Source organism: Centrocercus urophasianus, unplaced genomic scaffold, assembly GCF_019232065.1.
Source record: "Centrocercus urophasianus isolate 14NV4802_14NV808 unplaced genomic scaffold, USGS_Curo_1.0 seq_10, whole genome shotgun sequence".
In the NCBI taxonomy this organism is placed as follows: domain Eukaryota; kingdom Metazoa; phylum Chordata; class Aves; order Galliformes; family Phasianidae; genus Centrocercus; species Centrocercus urophasianus.
The window spans coordinates 74,310,300-74,328,251 of record NW_024884142.1 but is presented as its reverse complement, the minus strand read 5'-3'; the positions used below and the strand labels follow the sequence as shown (position 1 = coordinate 74,328,251).

At 44.7% G+C, this 17,952-nt stretch overlaps 1 protein-coding gene and 1 long non-coding RNA gene across 4 annotated transcripts in view; one reads left to right on the top strand and one right to left on the bottom strand.

The window, feature by feature from the left end:
* Positions 1-4,475, bottom strand: part of ZFAND3 (zinc finger AN1-type containing 3) — a 130,432-nt gene extending 125,957 nt beyond the window's left edge. The window contains exon 1 of the mRNA XM_042829436.1: positions 4,401-4,475. Coding sequence (XP_042685370.1) covers positions 4,401-4,471 — 71 coding nt within the window. The 5' untranslated portion in view covers positions 4,472-4,475. The remainder of the gene's footprint in view (positions 1-4,400) is intronic.
* A 310-nt stretch (positions 4,476-4,785) lies between these two features.
* Positions 4,786-17,952, top strand: part of LOC122160812 — a 60,489-nt gene continuing 47,322 nt past the window's right edge. For all 3 annotated transcript variants that reach the window (XR_006168953.1, XR_006168954.1, XR_006168952.1), the window contains exon 1: positions 4,786-4,960. This is a non-coding gene — a long non-coding RNA (uncharacterized LOC122160812). The remainder of the gene's footprint in view (positions 4,961-17,952) is intronic.

The following is a 17,952-nucleotide window of genomic DNA, read 5'->3' as shown; positions in this document are numbered from 1 at the left end:
AACCTGACATTTGTTGCCATCAACACAGAAGCCCTGCCCCTCCCTCACACAGCGCTATCGCAAGGCACCTTATTTCTACCTCATCACATCTCACTATTCACTCAAGGACCTTAGTGAACACTGAGGCCTCTAATCCACAAAAGCCCATTTGGTAGCAAATATATTGTCTTGCATAAACTGACAATTTCACTGCTTCTTCTAGAACTTGCTCCAAAGCTCCTGTAAATGAAACCTTGGTTAAGTAAGTGCGTGATCCAAGCAAAGCAAACAACTGATTCTCAGAGGGAAAGGTATCGTGTATTCCTACAATGTTCTCAAGCCTCTTTGGAGATGTTACTTAGAAACATCTAAGTACTGTTTCAACAGCAAAATTAGATTTATGAAGGCATTATTCGTTCAGGACAGTATACACAGCCTATGAGAATATAAAGTATTTATTACAGAGGCAGACACTGACAGTTCATATGGAACAACCAGCTGCAATCACCAAGAAGAAGACTAGCCAAAGAAGAGGTTTGCTAATGGCACAAAGATGTTAGTCAGTATTTGTTTACAAGCTAGAAGCAGGCTTTGGTGATATACAGTCACAAACTAATCGCACTTGCATTAAGTGATTCACCATTTGATCAAGTGTATAATTTTAGTAAACAAAACTGAGGGAAGAGTCAGATTGGCATGGCAGGGACCTGGTGATACATAAGTAACTGGAAAATCCAGACTCAGACATAAATTTAGGATTAGGCCAGTAGTCTGTGCTTGAGGCACCATGTCTCACCACGTTTGTGATGTATGCAGTGTCAGAGAAAGGCAGAACAAATGGCATCACCCTGCAAAACCCTGCTGGCATGTTCTCAAACAATACTGCCATCAGTTTTAGCTGACTACAGTACCTTAGAGTTGCCAGAAATAAGATGAGATGAAACTAATCATACTGTGTTTTCAATCAACTTCCTGCTGGCTGCCACCATTTCAAGACTGGAATTCATTTGTTTTTATGTCCATTAACATATTTCCTTGTTGTTTTTTTTTTTTTTTAGTTCTAAGTCACTGAATGCAATGGTTGCTATCAGTCTGGACTATCAAAAAAAAACCAAAAAAAAACAAAACAAAAAAAAAAAACCAAATCCAAAAAGCATTCACTAGCACTGCAGAAGTTACCCTTCTCTGACTTACCCCTCCACAGTCTACCAGCCAAGAAGTATTTTACCTTACCACTCTCACCTATGCATATAACTGTGTAATAGTAAAACCTCAGCCCTCTCATGAGCTGTACACAAATGAAACCTTCGTGGAGTGCTCCAAAAGCCAGTGGGGAACTGCCAAAATGAAATTCATTAAAGGATTATGCCTCATCTCTAATAAGCAAAGTGGCTTAACTGGAATACGCGCATACTGCAATATTTTCATGTTTTTATTAACTTAGAGCTGAAGATTTTATATATGCTATAAAGTAACATGGGTTTCTGAAATCCACTCATCTAAGAAAAAAAATTACATGGTCTGTTAATCAGGAAAGAAGAAAGATTTTTTCTAGATCATAAGAATGACGAGCACAGCATAAACTCTAAATGAAGTAACCTAAAATAACAGCTTGCATACTGCGCCCTTTCCAACCTTTGTACACTAAGACTATTCCAATAAAAACTGAGATAGTTGCAAGACTGAAGTTTAAAACACAAAAATAAAAACAGAGGGGATGGGGTGAGGAATAAAACATTTCCACATGGGTAAGTTCCGTGAATTTCTCATAAATAAATCAATGTCTGTGAAAGAAGTTTTTGTAAAATGTAGAGATTCAGTGCTCCATTTGAACTTGACTAGAGCAGAAACGGCAGGCTGGACATTCTGAAGAGAAAGGGAAGTCTGCAGAAGTTTAAAGATGGCTTCTATGATCTCCCACAAAAGGTAAGAAAACGTCAGTTGTTGACCTTAAGGAGATGTTTCTGAAGTTCTGAACAGTTTCACTCAAGTCCCTTCTTTCAGTTGTTCATTTTTCAGTCTCTCAGATCTTGAAACATCAAGAGTTTAGTAGTTTTCCAGTCACTAGAGATTCCTGCAACTGACAGGGTCTGAATTTCTAATACAAACCTCAGCGTTTTAAGAGAAGAATCCCTCCAACTTTAATGCAATAGTACATACAGTCCTCTCTTGTAAACTCTTTGAACTCCAGCACTATACCAGCGTGCATTTCAGGAGCTACGTTGTGACTACGCACCAGTAGGTAAATTTCAGCCCACAGATTCACAGCTCACTTCAATTTTAATGTTTCCCTGAGTATCTACCAGAATGTTGTCTATTATTGTGGATTACTGCACAAAGTATTCATCTCACTGCAAATGGTGCCTTTAAAAAAAAAAAAAAAATCAAGCCAAAACAAACAAAAAACAATAACAAACCCCAAGATTATTTTTTATAGCTGGTCAAGACCTACTAGGTATAATCTAGGCCATTCTGTTTGACCCAGTGACAGAGAATTCTTTTGAGGCCTACATGGTTCAGGGAACCCAAGAGCAGGCATTCAAGAACTCCCAATCACTGCACACGATACATAAAGAAAAACTATTCCTCTACATACATTTATTTAGAAATTTCATACAAATTACTATGTTACATTACTGGTTTCCGAACTTGAATGTTATAAGCCTGAAGATAAAGGGCAAATACAGCCTCTACGCTGTGAAAGCAAAAGAGAAGTCACTAAGAAAACTATACCCTCTGTAAGACACACTGCTGGCATAACCCTAACTGACATCTAGGGCAGAATTCCAGCTTCACATGCACACCAATCTTTTTCCTAGCACTTTTTGCTTTCTTCAAAAAGCTGCTATAAAACTGTGACTCCGTGAGAACTCATGCCAGGGCAGCTTCACTACAAGGACATGTCCATGCACATTTACCTGCATATCTCTTCAAGCACTGGCAGGACCCAAGTAAGTCATGACAAGACAATACTTCAGTTTCTTCAGGACAGAGAAGAGTAACAAGCCTTCAGCTGACAGTGCACTTTTTTTTTATTTTGATGGTTGTTTGTACAAGGAAATGTATGTCCTAGGAAAGAAGTGGAGTCTTTAAAGGCAGATGGTTTTCTGGAGAGTCTCCCATCACCACGAAGCACCTCCTCAAACACAAGGCACCAGCTTTCCTTTTCATTAGCACAACATGCTGAACCAGCTGAAAAGTTCAGCCCAGAGAAAAAGTTCTCTTTCAGTGCTTTGTGACTTTCATGTCAGCGTCACATTACACAGCCAGTGCACCGCCTTACAGATAACAGCAACTTGTTTGCCACTGTGTTGTGGGAAGCAACAGGACCAAATATGGAGCCTAACAAAACAAAAATCAGCAAAATAGAACCAGTATACAGTAAGTTGTATTTTGCTTAATCACTCCCAACGGTGCCACTGCACATATTGCAGTTCAGGTTTCCACCATAACTCAAAAATGGGTTTTCATTTAAAACCCTGCCACTCAATAAAACACCTCAATGTTCAGGCACATCAATCTCTGTTATTGCATCTCCTTCCGCTCAGACTCCACTCCCCCAGGGCACCGTACGCTGTGTGACACCAATATCTCAAGAAGGTACTGTCTCAGACAACATAGAGCTCAGGTGGACCCTCAGACTGACTCACACATTCTTGGAACATCTCATAAACACGAAGGTTAGGAACTGATTTTTTTTTTTTTTGCTATATACATTGCAGGCATTCTGTGATCACGTGTGCCTGCCAGCACACCATCTGCCATGATACATCTGATTCTTGAGAAAAGGAAATCCAGACAGCAGACACAACCCTGGGGATGACAGAAGTTCAGCAGGGGACGGGCCGATTTCTCCCCCCCACACCTCCCCCAAACACACACACCTTTTAGCAAACGGGGATGACCCCACCCCCTAGTCTCCAGAAGAGGCTCAGCAAAAGCGAGGACCTCACCCAGCGCGGCCCCCCCCCAACCCCACAAGGTGACAAAAGCACCATTTTCTCTCCGCGCGCTCCCCGACCCGCACGGAGCCGCCCTCCCGCCCGAGGCACAGCGGGAGGCCCCGCCACCCCCACCCCACTCCGGGACGCGCCCCCTTGGCCGCTGCCCCGCGGAGCCGAAGGCCCGGAGCGCGGCGTTCGGCCCCGGCAACCGCCTCCGGAGAGCCCCGCGCTCGAGGTGGCGGCAGGGCCCGCCCAGCTGAGCCCGAGGGAGGCCCAGGCCGTGCGGCCCCCCGCACCCCCGCTCCCCGGGGGAGAACAACGCAACCCCAGCACCGCCGCCACCTCCCCCCCCGCCCGGCTGCGGGGACGAGGCCACCCTTCTCCACCAAGGGCAGCCCCGGGCTCGGGCCCTGCCCCCGGCCCCCGCCGCCTCGTCACCCGCTGTCCGGCCCCCTCCCCCTCGAGGGCCCCGCTTACCCCCAGAAGCCGCAGGGGCAGCGCGGCGGCAGGCTGGGCGCCTTGCTGCGCTCGCTGCCGGCGTCTCCCATGGCGGGGCCGGGGCCGGGGCGCGGGGCGGCGGCGGCTGCGGGCGGGCAGGAGGGGGGGGGGGGGGGGCGCGGGGCTTCGAGCCGGGATTCCAGGCCGGTCAGCTGGAGCCGGGCGCGACCACCGGGGCGGCAGCGCAGGGGAGGCCGCGGCAGGGGGGACGGCCGCGCCCTACCGTCCGGGCCCGCTCCGAGGCGGCGCTGTCTGCGGCGGCCCCTCCCGCCCGCCGCCTCCTGTGGCGACCCAGCTGAGGCTGCGAAGCGCGCCCGCCCTCCCGCGCCGCTCGGCCCGTGACTCAACAATGCGCCCCCCCGCTGCGCCGGCACCTTGCCTCCCCCCGTCCTGAGCGGAATGGTTTCACCGAGCCGCCGGATCAGCTGGGAGCGGCTTGTACCAAAGCTCAGCCGCGGGGAGGTGGGGGGGCACAGGATTGAGAAGGGGCTGGAACTCGGACAGAAACAAGTTTGGAAGGCGCCTACAGACTCGAGAAGGTAACGAGTAACTCTGCGGGGAGGCGGCAGATGTCCGGCCTCCGGCAGAGCTACCTGCGCCCGCCGCCCTCGTTCGCCCCTACCCGCGCGTTACACACACGTTGGTACGGCCGCGGGACAGCCGGCGGAGGGTGGTTGTCGGTTGTGGCGGCGCACGCGCGGTAGGCTGCGGACGCGGAAGTGGGTCGGCGGCGGAGGGGTTCCCCTGGGATCTCCCTGCGCCGCCCCGCCAGGCCCTGCTGGGACGGGTTGGCACGGGGGGCTCTGTGGGTCTTGCCGGCTGGGACTTGTTTTATAGGCGTTGGTCTTCAGCTTTCTTCAGTATGAAATAAAATCGGTTGTTTTTCTGAAATGCGCTGGGTTTTCTTTTCTTCTTTGGGCCGTTATGTCTGTGCTGAGCACCGCTCGCTGCTGACAAAGCGGTGCTGAGGGCTGACTGAGGCCCACGCCTCACATTTTGGGCCCTGTAGAAGGGGAGATGTGAGGATTCAGATCTGGCGAGCAGAGAGGCCTGCAGCAGGGCCCTCACGCAGGCCTAAAGGCCGCTGCTTTTTAGACAGGAAAGGAGAAGGGAATTTCCAGCATCTTGCCTTGAGAGCTGAGCAGTGGGGATTGTGCTTCTGCTGTGGGTTTAGTAAATGGCTCTCAGCCAGTTTAACAAGCATGTTTACTGTACCTTGGCTTCATTTGTGAAGTGAGAGTATTGAGCCCCCGCTAGAAACTGCCTTCTGAGATCTGAGTGAAAAATGGTATGTGGAAAAATGCTGGTGTGGCAATGAGGGTAGGCGGAGTTGGAGCAGGTTCTTGAGGTGCTGTTATACGTGGAGTGGGTTTTGATGTTCACCTTTAAAAATGAACATTGAAAGCCTATGCTGATGTGGTAATTCACTTCAAAGTTAAACAACGTTATCCCCAGACTATTTTTTTTTTTTTATTTATTACAAGAAGTCTAATGCATATTTAACATTGCATTGGAGGCATCTGAATAACTTCGGCTCTGTTCAGTACTGATGACCTATGGAGGAATAATCTGAAGAAGAGAAAATCTTTACAATTCAACTGTACTTGAATCCTATGGGCAGAAGGAGCATGGATGAGAGGATGGTAATCCTTAATGAGGAGCTAGTGATCCTGCAGTTTTTCTCTGGGCGTCTTTTGCAGAAAAATCAGAAGGAATCCAGAGGAGAGCAACATACAGTCTGCAGAGAATGAAAACATAAGTGTAATGCTTATAGTTCAGCAAGTGAACGGTTGCATTTGGGAAGAGGCATAACCATTTATTCATATTTAAAATTGTAAGCAAAAGTGGGAGGTTTTCCAGCAAGATATTGAGTTTAGTTAAAGACGTAACAGAGATGTTTCTAAGGAAAGTGACACACAAGTCAAATAAGGAGAATGTTCTCACAGTGAAGTCTGATTTTTTACCTCTCACTGAGGTGCTTCATGCTCATTCTCAGCAGGGCCACACTGAAGGATTAGATGAGGTAAATAACTTCACAAGATTGAGAGGCAAAATCCTACCAGATTTAGAAGTGACAGTTAAGCACCATTGTTTTTCAAGTGTTCCCTTTCTTCATATACACTAGAAAGAGTTGTACCTGTGTATAATCAGAACGTTTTGGGTTGCTTATTTTGTTATAAACATGATTGGCTGATTGAGATACACGTGCACAACCATGGAGTGCAGCAGGTGGAGAATGTCACAAGTGTTGTACATCTTCCTTCTCATCTTGAAATGATAAAATGATCAAAGTGACTCATGTGGTGCCAATCTGTCAAAGAGACTCTTCAGTTGATTGAAATAATCACCACTTTTTATTTCTCTCCAGTAGGTTGATCTTCTTCGTAGTTAAATTTTTTCATTTGTAAGATCATTCTTGTTAAACTCTCTACTGAGATTCAGAAATAAAATGGGTGTGTGGAAGAGGGCAATGGAAAGGACATCTGAGCTGCAGTCATACCTAGTTATAAAGGTGAAAAGTTATGATGATTCCCTATAGCCTAGGAACATAGGCTGTAGTCCGTGAAAAAACTAACCTGCAGCAAGTCAGCATCTGGGATCCCAGAAAAAGGCAACTGAACCCTGCTCAAGAGTGGCACACATTCTTCTTGCTGAGTGAGAACCAGGGCTGTCAGCCTTTCAAATGCCTGCTCTTCAGTGCTTAGTTCACCTCATTTTCTACATTTGAAAACCTTATCCTTGTGTGCAGCTGGCATAGCGAAGTGTGATCCAGCTGAATGCCTCAAGATTTGCATATTCATTTAGTTTGAATTAGGTGTCAGTGCAAGCAATCTGTAGGCAGAAATGCCCACGCCCTATCCTAAGGCGTGGGCTTCAAGGAATCTGACTCTGGGTTTCTTTGCTGCTCCAAAGGCCTCCAAATTAAGGAAGGCAAGCTGAGTTCATCTTGGCTCTTGATACTGGTTGTGTTGACAAAGCAGAAGGAATGGAATCATCTGTGAATTATCAACTTATGAGTAATGTAGATTAGAATCTTTTCATTGGCACATCTTTTTAAAACATAGGACAAAGATTTAAACACTACAGAAGAAGTGTAAATAGTTGTAGAACAGAGTTTGGAGTCAAGACTTTGACATTCTTTTCAGATGTTATAAATCTCTCCACGACTCAGTTTTGCTTTCTGGAATGGAAACACTTGTACATCTCATGGACAGCCTGGAAATAGAATCTTTTTTGGGTGGCATTTTTAGAAATGAGAAATTGCTGTTGTTATTATTACTGTAACTAAAAGAGTGGCATTTCTTTGCAAGTAATGGCTGGATGGAAGGTCCAAGGTGAAAGCGATAACTTAACACAGCCAGTTGCACTTTGCAAGGATATGACTAACCCAGAGGCAATTATTATTAATAATACTTTTATTTATTTCACATTGTGTGTTACTTCCACTTCCTGCCCTTTATGTAATCTAGGGTACTGTGAGAAAAGCACAAATCCAAAAACTACAGTGCTGTTAAACAAAACTTTCTAGGCTAATCTAAAAAATGCCAGACAAAATATTAAAAACTAAACAACAAAAACATTTGGCATCACTTAATAAATGGAGAGGGGATGCCTAGGACAAAAATGGAATAGTAACCCCACACAGATGTGACAGTGACTAAGACTGAAACCATTCACAGAAAAATAAATCTGCAGATGTTCTGTATAAGCTATTTTTTTATTATTATAAACTGTGAGACTCATGAATGTGTAACGATGATCACATAGTGCTAGGCATTTCCTGGTGATGGACGGCAGACTCAGCAAAGGCCATTCTTAGCCTTTGAGAGCTCCTTTTAGCAAATGATCTCCAAGCATTTTTTTTTAAAAAGGTAAGCATAGTCACAGCAATTGTACCGGGAGAAAAGCAGCCTTGGAAAGTGAAACAAACTGCCTGGGGTCACGCAAGAAGTCACCTGCAGATCTAGTAATAGCAATCACATCACTGAGCTCCCAGTGTAGCAGCTCATGTGGGGTCTAAGTCTTCTTTCAGAGCTTGTGTCATGGATGCTGCCTTTGCAGCCCCCACGACCTCCTTCCTCTGCTCTGGGTACAGGATCACTTAGAAGTGGCATCCCAAATCACCTCCTTGATTTATAAATTAAAGGGTTAAAAATACTATACACATCCTTCCATTTTAAAATGGAGCTGAAGGTAAAAGAATATAATTAAATGGAAAGGTGAAAGATTCATGATATTTATATATTTCGTTTCCTTTACCTGGCTTCTCTCCAGCATTCTCATAATACCAGACCAAAGGACCCTTATCAGCACCATGGTCTTTGAGGTCTAATGCTAGCAGAGACAAACAAGCATAATAAAGCATATAGATCAACCCAGTCTTCATTAAATGGAAGGTGCCTGCCCCTGGCAATCTATTTGGAGATGAGCTCTCTCTGCTCTTTCCTCAGCTACTCTGAAGATGTCGGATGGGGGAATCTGCGTCTAAACGCATTTGCAGGCACCTCAGTGGGTTTATCAGTTCTCTGACTCCTGACCCGCTGCTTTCTGAGCACAGCTGAGGCGAGCAGTAATTCCCTCATAAACACCGCAGTGTCAGGGAGGCTTAATTGCTTAGCGGCATGAGAAAGTGCTGGCTGGTTCAATGACAAAAGGTTTGAGGAAAATGAGGACCGGGAGTCTACTGCTCTCCCTTTCTGCCCCTGCTCACTCCCCTCCACATGTTCAACATGTAGCTTTTTCGGAGCCGTGGCACCAATATTAGCTGAGAAAATCCTGATCTTGTCATTTCTGGTGTCCATGTGAGCACAGCAAGATCGGTAGTTAGAAGTCATAAGTGCAGCCTGGGTAATTTTGTAAACAACAGCAGCACCAATTTCTTTTATAGCAAGTTTTAAAAAAACAGACATTGCCTCTGGAAATGAATAGCATATAGAGCAGCTGTTTCAAATTTGTTTGACTCTGTTATAAAACAACTTTAAAGTGTTAACAGTTGTACCCATGACAGAGCTTCCTCTGCTGTGTGCATGCTTAAAGTTTTCCCTTATGTCATATGACCAAGCAGCCACATTTGTGTTCTGCCCCCTTGTCCTTTGGGTCACCTCCAAGGAACATCCAAGCAGATGCTAGCTGCAAACAGCTGGGCAGGCTATGGGCACTCCTGAAGGCTGCCATGGGCAGGGGCTGAAGAGGGAGGATGAGGACAGGCTGAGAGCTGGGGCTGTTCTGCCTGGAGACGAGAAGGCTCTGGGGGGACCTGAGAGTAGCCTTTCAGTATCTAGAGGGGGGCTATAAGAAGGAAGCGGACACACTCTTTAGCAGGGTCTGTTGTGGTATAACAGAGGAAATGGTTTCAAACTGAAAAAAGGAAGATTTAGGCTGGATGTAAGGAAGAAGTCTTTTACAGCAGGCAAGGGCAATTGTAAAAGGGCAATGAGTCACTAGCAAGGGTTGTTCAGAGAAGTGGTGGAAACCCCATCCCCAGAGACATTCAGGGTCCAGCTGGACACGTCTCTGAGCACTCTGACATTTCTGTAGCTATCCCTGTTCATTGCAGGGGAATTGGACAGCTGACCTTTAGGGTCTCCTCCAACTAAAAAAATTCCATGATTCTGCGATTCTAATGTCAGCTCCAGCAATTGAAGGGATTGTTTATAAGCAGGTGGAAGAGAAAGGGGCTGTAAGTGATTGCACATGGTTCTATAAAGGTCCTGGAGTGAGAGAGGAGGCAGAAATGGACTCTGCAAATTCTTAACGTCTCCTGCTGAACATACACTCAACCCTCTGGCTTCCCAAGCCATTCTTTGGCTTTAGAAGACTTCTTTGACTTCAGGCCATTGACTCCAGGCTGTGTGGTCTACAGATGTGTAAATTCATAGGACAGATGAGATATGAGGAGAGTAGGGCTTTACATTTTGCCAGGAGACTGGTGAAAATTCCCTCACTTAGATCTGAAGCTGAGGGCTGGCACAGGAATGAGAAATTGGAAGGTTATGTATGTCTAGCAGGGAAAATGAGTCACTGTTTGGGTAGGTTAGTGGATTTCAAGGGAGATTTCTGATATTTTACAGGCAACTTTTAAACAGAGGAACAGGTTACAGGCTAAATCTTGAAGAAAGGAGACAGGAGGAGGTTCACCATAGGGACAGGTCAGTGGTTAACAAGCTGAAAACAGTTTGGTGAAATACCACAGGCAGAAACCACAGCAATGGGGGAGAGTCACAGGAGGATAAGAAAAGAGGAGATGTAGGAGTAGGCATCAGTGAGGGCTTGGTAAGCAATGCAGAAATTGAGAGACTTCTGAGCAGGGATCCTCAAGCCCTTGCTGTTGCAATTGGCCTCCTGACGCTGATCTGCACGTCTGGGACTGTCACACTGCCTGCTGCTGTGTTTACTCATTCCTTTATTAACCCCCCTCAGAAGGGTTAGCAGGGATGTGAGAGGCACAGGGAGGCCAAGGGAAAAGCTGGAACATTGGCTTTGTCTGTAATAGCGTGTATTTCTGAACTGATGCAACAGTTTCTCTTTAACACCCTGAGATGGGATTTGGGTCAAACAGCTTTTTCCTTTTCTATTGCCTATTTCTAATCAGTTTTCCAGCAAGCAAGCAAGTACTCTGCTTTCTTAGTTTTAAAGAGAACTTAAAAAACCCTAGCCAGGAATTTATGCTGGCTTTTGGAGGACATGTATAGACAACAGCACTGAGGCAGACCCAACTGTGCTAATTAGTGAAGTGCTATCATTACCTGCAATTAGTAGAAGGGTCTCCTTGCCTTGAGCTCATTCACTGCCCTGATCAGGAGGTCAGACAAGACCTTTAGATTTTGAGTAGGCCATGACAGCCATTACAGTGCTCAGCAGTGGGCACATCACCTGCCTTCTTTGGACTGTGCTGCTGTGGTTCAAGAGGTTTAACTCTGAATCAAGGCACTCAGGAGAAGTCAGAGCATATGTGCTGGGCCAGCACTGAAGCACACATCTGGTGCACTGAAGGCATGGCCATGCTGCCTGCAGAGCCTGCTGCATGCAGCCCATGTTTGCTGCTGTACACTGCATCTGTGCAACATCTGTGAGGAGATCAGGAGGGCCCTCAAGCAAGCGGCTCAGAACCCTGCTGGTTTGCACACATGGGTGTGATACTGAAAATCTTTAAATCTGAAAGTAAGTAGTGTGAACACCCACGAAAAAGAGCAGAAGAGTTCTCCTGGTGTGAAAACCTCTGTGACACTAAGTGGTGTTTCATTGAGTTTGCAGGGTGGGCTGGCAGGGCCTGCTCCTGTGGTGGAAGAAATTGACAGGGCACTGAGTGAGGACTTCTGCCTTCTTGAGGTGACAAGTCCTATCAAAAACACTGACAGGACATACTATTTTTTGTCTGAAGAAATAGTGAATGCCTATTTTAAGTCCTACAGCATGGATCGAATACTATTTTGTGTTTCTGCCTGCTAGGCATGCCTTCATTTAATTGCTTAGCCTGTTCAAAAGATACTAGTAACCTAGTTACATATATGCTACTGTCATGGTTACAAATGGTTTCCTTAAAAAAATTTAGGAAAACCAGAAAGGGAAACAGTTGGAAATAAGATGTAAGGCTTATTACCACTGCTTCTCAAATGCTTCTCCTGCCTAGGGAAACCCTACAGGATGTAGGGTTCTTTTTCACGTAGAACCCTGAAGAAGAAACAGGAGGTATTCAAGGCCGGGTTGAATGGGGCCTTGAGCAGCCTTATCTGGTGATTGGCAGCCATGCCCATGATAAGGGGTCGGAACTAGGTGGGCTTAAAATCCTGTCCGACTGCTATTCTATGACTTATCTTGGGCATTTGACAGAAAACCACCTACTTATTCCAGAGGGAGATTTTGGCACCTGTTGAGTGAATGAACTGGGAGAACTTGCTGGCAGCTGGTTGAATATCATAGCTCGCAGCAAATCTCTCCTCTGCAAAAAAAAAAATCTGAAGCATCCAGTCAAGAATAGGGAAAAACTGGCATGAATGTCCAGATGGCGCTGAGCTGATATACCAGAAGATGGTTACGAAATTATGTCTTCTCCAGCTTCCTGCATTATTCCCAAACTGTGAGGCTATGAACAAATAAGCCCTAGAGACCAGTATTTCTGTCAGTGATTTCATGGAGTATAGCTGTGGGACTTATAACAGCCTGAGTGGGACAGCGTTACACCGCTGCTATTGGCACATCTGTCTAACAGCGCACTGACCTGTTAAAAACAAATGTAGACCCCGTGTAGACCCCAGCTCACTGTTTCCTTCTCCATGCTAACAAATGTGGCTATAGCTATTTATGTAGCTACAGATCTAGCCCTGCTGCTGCTTCTATTCTAAGCCCATTCCCCAGGAGATCTTTAAAATACAATTATCTGCAGCTCCACTTAATCACACAATCTGTCCCAAGGTCTGTTCCTGCTTTTTTGGTCCCCCTGTTGCCAAGGTCTCTCTCAAGGTAGTCTGCTTTCTCTTGTCTTTGATCCCATACCGGCACCTGACTGTACCCCTTGCCAGCTTCTTGCTGTGGGACAGCCTGCTGCTCTCCTTCTCTGCTACAAAAGCAGATAGTGGGGTGGTCTTACTGTATTTAACCTACTCCATGTGGCACATCCATCCGCTGGGACTTTCTTTTTGCCAGCCTCCCATTGCTGATTTTGTGCAGGTGTCACAGCACTTCCCCAGCCATGCTATTTCCCCTTCTCTCACCAGTCAGTCGTCCAGAGCTGAGCATTCAGCTTAGCAAACAACCCATTCAGGGCCATCCTTCTAGGCTGTTGTAGAGAGCTGAGCAGTGAAGAAATGGAGCAGGTTATGATATTTTGGGTTCAAAGAAGAGCCCAAACTAGAAACTAGCAGGTGGCTTTTAGTGTGCAGAAGCAGTGCCCATAGAGGGCAAAATACAGGCTTATGACCTGTGTGGTGGCACTGAAGGATGACTGAAATTAAATTCTGCTCTCTGAGTCTCAGTTGTGTCCAGTTTGAGTTCAGCTAATTTATACTCCTGAAAAATGTCACGCTTTTTTCATGAGGACGAGAACAAAGTTGGAAGCAAAATGTGTAAGGACTACAGTCATAGGTGAGGCAGAAGAAAAAAGGGTGAGGGACAAACTCTCAGTAGGCAGCTCTAGCTTCATCCAAAGTTACTTGCTGTAGAATTTCTCACACCCGTGTAGTCTATTTCTGGAGGCAGGCTGCCAGATGCTAGTTAACCAGGTGGTTTGCCAATGACTCCCACATTATATATTGATCTGTTCTGTGCTCCGTGTTGCTGTCTGGTAACTTTATCAAGGCAGAACTGCCTTGGTGTTTTATGTTTTGACAGTGCTCACAGTACTGGGCTGCTGAATGAAGCACACGCAATCCTCTACATGTATAAAGCCATCAAAGAAAAGAGGATAAAGCACCCACTTATTAAACTCACCCTTCCTGCTCTTCCCCTCCCATGCCATGCTAGCCATGGAAAAAACATAACAAAAAGCTCAACTCTTCCCTGGGGAAGCAGTAAGCATCCCTTTTCCTCTCTCAAGGTGCAAAAGCTGCTTCTCAATCCTCTGCTGAACCACCTGCCCAAAGGCCAGCATCACTTGGGAAGGGCAAGCCAACCAGACATGTTACTCCAATGTAATACCAATGAGTTTTCTTTGTCCCTTCTGCTGTCTAATCCCAGGTTGTCTGCAATACATCCCAGACTGATTTCCTTCTTTGCTGAGTGTCATCACCAGCTGCTCTCAGTGACTGCTCCACCTATGAATGTGGTGGTGACAGAAAGGGCAGTCTGCAGCTTCTGGCTGTTTTGGTTGATGCGTGAACCAAGGGAGCTCTGCCATGCGGTGTGCCTTGTGTTTTGTGCTGCACCTCTGTGGTGCTAAGGTATTCAGAGAAACACATGTCCCATCATCATTTTCTTGTCTGAATGCTGGAAAGAATTAACACTAACACATCCTATTTTGTGTCCATTTAGCTCAAAGAAGTTGAGAAGTTGTTCTTCTTTGAACAGCACTGACAGTACTGTATTTTCTTGAAGTGAGGATGACTAATCACAGAATCAGAGAATCACAGAATGGCTTGAGTTGGAAGGGATCTCAAAAATCATCTCCTTCCAACTCAAAGGTCTAGGTGTGAGTTCTTGATTACCATTACCTGATTTACCCAGCTGGATTCTCCTGACACTAAACAACTGTAGCAGAGCACAATGGCACCTATACTGCATTTTGCTTTCCAGAGTCAAATGTTCTCCAGGAGAAAGGAAGTCATGTTTTAGATTTGTGCATAAGGTGCAGAGCACTAACTCGTTTCTAGCCAGACAGTCAGAGCTATGTTGTTCCTCACAAGAACTACTAAGTGGCTGAAAAAAAGGATTGTGAATGGGTTTCTGAGGAGACTGAAGAAGACAATGACCTTGATGAAGGGTGAAGTTTATCTATTGGGTGAAAATTTGGATCTGCAGAACAGTTGTTTTTTGCACTGCTTGAGTTTAGTTATAAACTTTCTTTTTCAGAGAAAAGATCTTTTTGCCTTTCCTGTGCATGGTTTTTGCTCAATCATACCCTTCCCTTCAGTAACTTATTTTACGTGTCACCTTTTGCCTGGCAGCAAAATATCTCAGAATGGTTTGAAAATCAAGGAGGGCAATCTTACAGCAGAGAAATAAAAATGCCTTTTTCCAAGCTCAGTTCTGCATACTATCTATAAGTTGCAGTTACTTACGCTGCCTGAATCAAAATCATTTATTGCCATTATAAAAATACATATATTTTAGGAGTTTCAAATGGGAACTTGTAGCTTGATGCACAGATTGGTGCTCACAGATTTATTAGACATGTGATAAGCAGCTTGAGAATAAGAAGATAGCTGTAATCATTTGAAGATGCATTTAACTTTTAAAAATTTGGAACCAAAAGGTATCTATTCACTGCAATGTTCAGAAAGCATATGCCCTATTTCCCATTGGAAAGGATAACGTCTTAAATTTTGCAGCCATAGTTCAGAAGCAGCTTTCATCAGCTCATGCAGATGGCTAAGAAATAGATTGCCTATTCCATTGAAAAGGGTAAAATCTCTTACCAGGATTTGTTAAATTGTTTTCATAAATGCTCCAAATGTTTCAGCATCCCCTTACGTTCTTGTTTCAGGTAGTCTGCAAGATATTTCCAACATTTTTTAATTTATTGCTGAAGGATCACGCAGATCAGGGAAGCACAATTTTTGATCCTTCTGCTTCTTTGGCTTTAAAACCACAAGATTCTAGTGATGAAAGTATGAATGTTATTTTACACCATTATTTATGTTATAATAGCCTCAACTGAACCTTTCCTAGGATTGGGATCAAAGTGAAAGAGAAGTCATGCGTGTCACTTTCGCCTCTTGGAGTTTCAGAAAGCTTTATCATCTAATGGGCAGTTAAGGAAATAGAACCAGAGCTCCCAGGTTTTCACTAATGGTACTGCTATGAATTAATTTGCACAAATCATTTGGTTTTTATCTGTCGTGGTTTTCAATAGCTATAATTCTTTTGTTACTAGAGGAGCATAACCTCTATGTTGTAGAATGCTTCCATGACACGGAAGGTATTGCATTAAAGCTGAAAATGACATACAATGAGGACAGCTTCAGATTCTTGTCACTTGTCTTTGCTGATGCTACTCTGGTTCCTCCCCTGCAATCCACTCCACCAGTGATGAATTTTCCTCTTGAAATTAATAATGGCAAGCTTGTCAATATTTTAAAACCCAAAGTTAATTTTGTTCTCTTGAGCCTTGCATTTGGCACATGAAAGCAGGAGCGTTAAACTCTATTATTTGAGAAGTCTACTGGGATGCCTTGGTGTGGCAGTTGCTGTATACATTTAGTGACGCATTGCTATTAAAGTCCATTAAGAAGGATCTTTCTGGGGCTGTCAGCACACTGCAGATTAAAACCAGAAAAATAAAGGCACACTCAACAAATGCTGCTGTAATGGTTCAGATAACTGCAGAGAGAAGGACTCATCTTTGGCTTGCCATCAGTTTACTCCTAGGTTCAATGGAAAGGTTGTTTGGCATCCTGTATAAGCTCTGGAAAAAAAAAAAAAAAAATCGATGTGAGGATGCTTGGATGAAAGCCAGAATTGCTGCAGTCAATCCAGAATATAGAAAGCTTTCACTGTTTCTGTATTCTGCTCCATACAGTCTCTTTATATTTTAGTGAGAACTAAGCTTTGCTATCATGACTCCAGCAACACTGCAGAGTTATAGGATGTGAACAAATTGTCAGATTTTATTTGGATGCTTAAAAATACATTTCAAAACCCCTACCATGACACTAATAAAAAAGCAAGGTATGTGAAAGGTGAAAGGAGGAGCCGCCAGGCACCTTCAAAAGAGCTGGAAGCGAAGCATAGGAACGAATGATCAGTTTTTAAATTGGCAATGATTCACAGCAGGACACCTTCTGAATCCCTGCTGCGGCCACTGCTTAACTGGTTTGGAAAGGGGAGGGGAACATGAGATGTGAGAGATGGATCTGGCACTGCTCCTCTACCCTGGAGGGAATGGAGGAGTGGCAGAGGCAGCCCCAGGAGCAAGCAGTGGTGGTGAGCAGTTCCCACACCGGCAGGCATGAGGCAGTGCCTCCAGGATGGGTTGTTGAAACCACCCAAGCATGCCACCAAGTTTTGCTTGAGCTGTAATGCCATAGGGAGCAAATTGACTGTATGGAGAGCTTAGCGAATTCACTTGCCTGGGGCATAATGGTGTGATCAGATATATGAATAAAGTAAATATAGAGCATGGGGCAAGCCAGCATGCGATCATGGTAACACTCTTGCTGAAGTCAATGGTGAAATCATCTTGTGCTGCTTTTTTTTCCTGTTTCAGTAAGTATACTGAAAAAGGCTCTCGGATAGAAGGAGCAGAGATTGCTAAGGGATGTGAATGAATGCAACGTTTGGAAGGGAAAGGTCAGAAAACACTGAAAATTCTAAATCAGGAAGTTGGTCCCAGTTGGGATGTGGAAAATGTAGGTGGTAGAAATAAAGAAACACAGACATTCCCGGAATACAAGGATGAGGAAATAAAAGGCAGTGCATATAAAACTGTTAAAAGGAAATACATTTTATACAATGCCTAATTAGCTCATTCCCATAAGATAACATTAAGCCTAAGAGATTAGTAGGATTCAAAAAAAGGATTAGACATTTGTGCGGATAATGTAATTGGGGATGTTCTTATTAAATAGAATACATATTTTCTTTTGTTATGAAAGGATATAAACCCTCAGGCTTCAGGGCCTAGGCCAGTTACTAACTGATAAGAATTAGAAAGAAACTTCCCTTCCTAGCAAATCATTCCCTACTCATCCTCTGCTACTTTTCGTATGTTTAATATGAGCAATTCCACAGGGCACTTTCACAGAGGAATTATTTAACTGTATGGGCCATTTGTTTGGTATGTCAAGGCAATTCTGTTTCTTCATAACCAGACATCCCACTGTGACAGATCGCAAAAGTCACAGCAGTCTGCAACAGAATGCTTCATTTTGTTGCTAGC